This window comes from Pteronotus mesoamericanus, unplaced genomic scaffold, assembly GCF_021234165.1.
Source record: "Pteronotus mesoamericanus isolate MK-2021 breed Mesoamerican mustached bat unplaced genomic scaffold, CSHL_Meso_final scaffold_36, whole genome shotgun sequence".
NCBI lineage: Eukaryota > Metazoa > Chordata > Mammalia > Chiroptera > Mormoopidae > Pteronotus > Pteronotus mesoamericanus.
Genome location: NW_026555313.1, coordinates 350,633 through 354,137, shown reverse-complemented (window position 1 = coordinate 354,137; position 3,505 = coordinate 350,633). Strand labels below are relative to the sequence as shown.

Here is a 3,505-nt window from a genome sequence, read left to right as displayed (position 1 = left end):
CCATCTTCACCCTGGTTTTAGGTCTTTTGTACAGTGTATCACTTACTGAAAAAAAAAGGGGGGTGTGTTGAAAGTGCTCCCACCCAAGAAGTGTAAGGTTATAATGAGAGGGCCTGGGGTACATTATAGAAGTAAATCATTATGGGGTAAGTAGCAATGAACTTTGAGACTTAAGTGCAGAAGGCAAACTACCCGCTCTTTGTGCAGCTTAACACCCCAACCACAGAGCTGGGGCCGAGTAGGTCACACAGAGAGGAGAGCTCAACTGCTGCTGTAGCGGAGGCACCATCGTGGGAGGGAAGCCCAGGGTTGTCACCAGCAGCTCGGCCCTGGAAGGGTGGGTGTTCACTGCGTGAGAAGGGCCTGGAGTGCCACCTCAGAGGCCCACTTCCAGCCTTCCAGCCTTAAAGGCAGGACCCCTGGCTCCTTCCAGGTAGGGAAAGGCAGAGCTGAGCAGCGGAGGGGCTCTAGAACTAAAGGTGCAAGGCTCAGGCGCCCACTCCTATAGCCTCCATGGCCCACCTATGCTGCTCTGCCTCAGGAAGGGACCAAAGGAGGAGGCTACCACGGCCAGGCCTGGCCCATAGCTGGCAGAGTGCACGAGTGTGGGCAGGAGAAGAACCGGATTTCAGGAAAGAAATAGCAGGAGCAGAAAGAAGGCCATGAGAGTACAGGGGAGTTCCCAGGGTGGGGCAGGGCTAGCGAAGAGGCGGGCCACGGCCACATTGGGGTTGCCCTGAGAAGGCTCGAACCACTTCTGCAGACACCGCCCACTGTTCCTATGCTCAGGGCTGGCCTTGAAGGAGTTGCTCCAAATCTTCTCACACAAGTCAGCTGGGGTGGGGAAGTAATGGGGGAAAGGACGGCAGGGGGCCCTTGCAGGACAGTGGCTCTTCCCTGTGGGGGATTAAGGCACAGAAAATTTACCTGTCACTCCTCCTATTCTCACATCCCCATCCTTTGTCTTGGGGGAGCATAGAAAGCTGGCACCTGCCCCCAGGTGGGGCACCCCCCCCCAACGCCCTGCTCTCCCCTGGGCTCTTTCAAGTACCACTCACCCTGACTCCAGTCCCAGCCACTGTGCCAGTTGGATCGGCAAGTGTAGGAGGTGTGGCAGTCTGCCCACCACTGCTCACAGTCCTCCCGGCATAGCGGTGCGTTCAAAATTCGCTCTCTCTGTTGCCCTGGGGCCACCTGGGTCCATGCATAGCCAGAGAAAAGAAATGCATTCTCATGATATGAAGACTGTCAGTAGCTACAATGGCACTATTGTGCCAGGTACTACCAGATATATTCTCTTATGAAGTCTCTAAAGATTATTTTACCAGTGAGAACAAAGAGGCTAAGAGGTTGGTTTGTCCCAGGCTCCACGGCTGCTCTTCCTGCATGGAGAAGATGGGATTCAAATAGTCCCTCCTCCTACTGTTCCCACTGACCGGTCTCGGTCTCGTGCCAGGGTCTTCCTCCAAAGAGAGCTTCCTCTCCACCCCTTTCCCAACAGCCACCTGATTGCTCTCGTCCCTAAGGGGCAGCATTTCCTGTTCCTGCTGGTGTCCTGGAACTCGGGGTCTTAGGCACAGGGTGTGGCACGGTTGTGCCTCCTGTGTGCCCTTCCCAGGCTTCCCACCTGCTGGATCCAAGGCCCCAGGTTTGGGGAGCACTCATAGAAGCAGATGGCCTGGATGAAGTGCTTCTGACAGTCGGGCATCATCAATCCGCAGTGAACAAGGCTGAAGTCGTAGAGCAGGGACACATCCAGGTGGGCTTCCCAGCTTGTGTTGGCCGTGCAGCAGGCGTTGTCCTTCCAGGGGAGGCACTAACGGTAGAGGAAGAAGCAAAAAGTATTGGGACTGGCGGTGTGGGTAAGAGGCAGAGGGGTTGGTAAGTATTTATGGTAGAAAGGAACAAATGTCCTATAGAAGAGGACCTGGGCAAGTGCAATGCCTCTGGCCAGCACCCCCTGTATAGAAGGAATGCTGATGATTTTGCAGTGCTCACACCAAAGGGCACCTGCACACTGACAACCCTGCCACAGGCTGCTGTCATCCCTTAGAAACATGACTTCCAGGGTCTCAGCTTCTGAGGGGCAGCAGAGGAACCCCCTGACACCCAGGGGACTGAGGGGTTGCACTGAGTGGGAGGGCCTGTAGCGTAGAAGGGTTCAGGAAATGCCGGGCAGACGCCAGCTCTGCTCCTCCTCCCATGTCCCTGTCAATTGCCCTCAGGAGCATAAGAAGGAGTCACTTAAATCCTGTGTTTCCACAGGGCCTATTGGTCGGAAGCCTAGAGGAAGAGGGCTGTGTTTGTCTGAATCTACACTGAATCAATGATGGCCCTCTGGGGCCACCATCTGTCCCTGCTCCTCAAGTGGCAGGGCAGTTCAGGCACAGGAACTTGAAATCACTCAGCAATTACGGTCTCAAAATTTCATAGTGTCCCTCCCATGTTGGTTTTGCCCAAATTCCAGCCTAAGACACCAAATGAGTCAGGGTTGATGAGGGTTCAGAGATCATCCTGGCATCTTTGACCCTTCCCTGACCTGCCAAAGCAGCCTGCCTCCCACCCCTAGACCCGGTCTGGCCTCTGTACCTCTTCATAAAGCTGGTCTTCTGGGCTGGGGTTCTGCTTGTGGTGCTTGGCCTTCATGCAGACGTTGAACAGCTTGTCCCCTGCCCAGACGGGTGTGACTATCCACAGCCCTAACGAGAGCTGCCACCACCAGTCCATGGCCAACTACAGAGAGGAGACCCACCTATTCATGTGATAGAGAAAACACCCTGCTCCGTTCTCTCCACTATCCCAGGGAGTGCGTATGGGCTTCAAGACCCCCTCAAGTGACCATGATGCTCTGGCTGCTCTTAGGACCTCTGTCTGATGCAGTATCATGAAATGTCAGGGCTCGTGGAGTAAACCTTAGAGGTCTGACACCCACCCCCAACGACTGTTCAGATGCAGAACTGGAAGCCCAGAGGGGGAAGAAACCAGCCCCAAGGTGCAGGAACTGGCTGTGGACCCATCACAGTGAAACTGGAAACCTCTGGCCTAGAGCAAGTTTATAACCTCAAATATCTGTGGTGGAGGCCCCATCCCCACCTTCTGGGCCCAAATTTAAGGCTGCTCTTTCTCTTCAGCACCAGTTTCAAGCACAGAGTATTTTTAAGAACCAGGTATGTCAGGTAGGAAGAGGAATGATGCTACCCCTTCTAGTGTTTCTTGCATACTTACTTTCAAAGCAGGACTCGCTCCCTCCCACCTCCAGGTTTTGTGAGGCTGAGGAGACTTCTACGATTTGCCCATTTATTACCCACTCCAGTGCCTCTCAGGTCCAGGTGCAGATGCGGGACCCCAGGTGGCTCCAGTTAAACGGCATCCATCGCAGCCCAGTGTCGGGGCCTCCTGTGGCTGGAGCCCGAGATTTTCTGAGGAAGGGTTTTTCTGTCTCAGAGAAACAGAGACCCCTCAGTGGGCGAGCCCTTTAGTCAGCTGCTGAGCTCTGTCCTCAGCT

General features: G+C 54.7%; 1 protein-coding gene across 1 annotated transcript; it reads right to left on the bottom strand.

Moving 5' to 3' along the window:
• Positions 1–628: 628 nt before the first annotated feature.
• On the bottom strand, positions 629–2,727 carry IZUMO1R (IZUMO1 receptor, JUNO). The gene is made up of 4 exons (XM_054592255.1): positions 2,590–2,727; positions 1,610–1,816; positions 1,059–1,194; positions 629–897 (listed from the first exon to the last, which is right to left on the bottom strand). Exons 1-4 carry the CDS (start codon positions 2,725–2,727, stop codon positions 629–631), a joined length of 750 nt encoding a protein of 249 aa, XP_054448230.1.
• Positions 2,728–3,505: the final 778 nt, after the last annotated feature.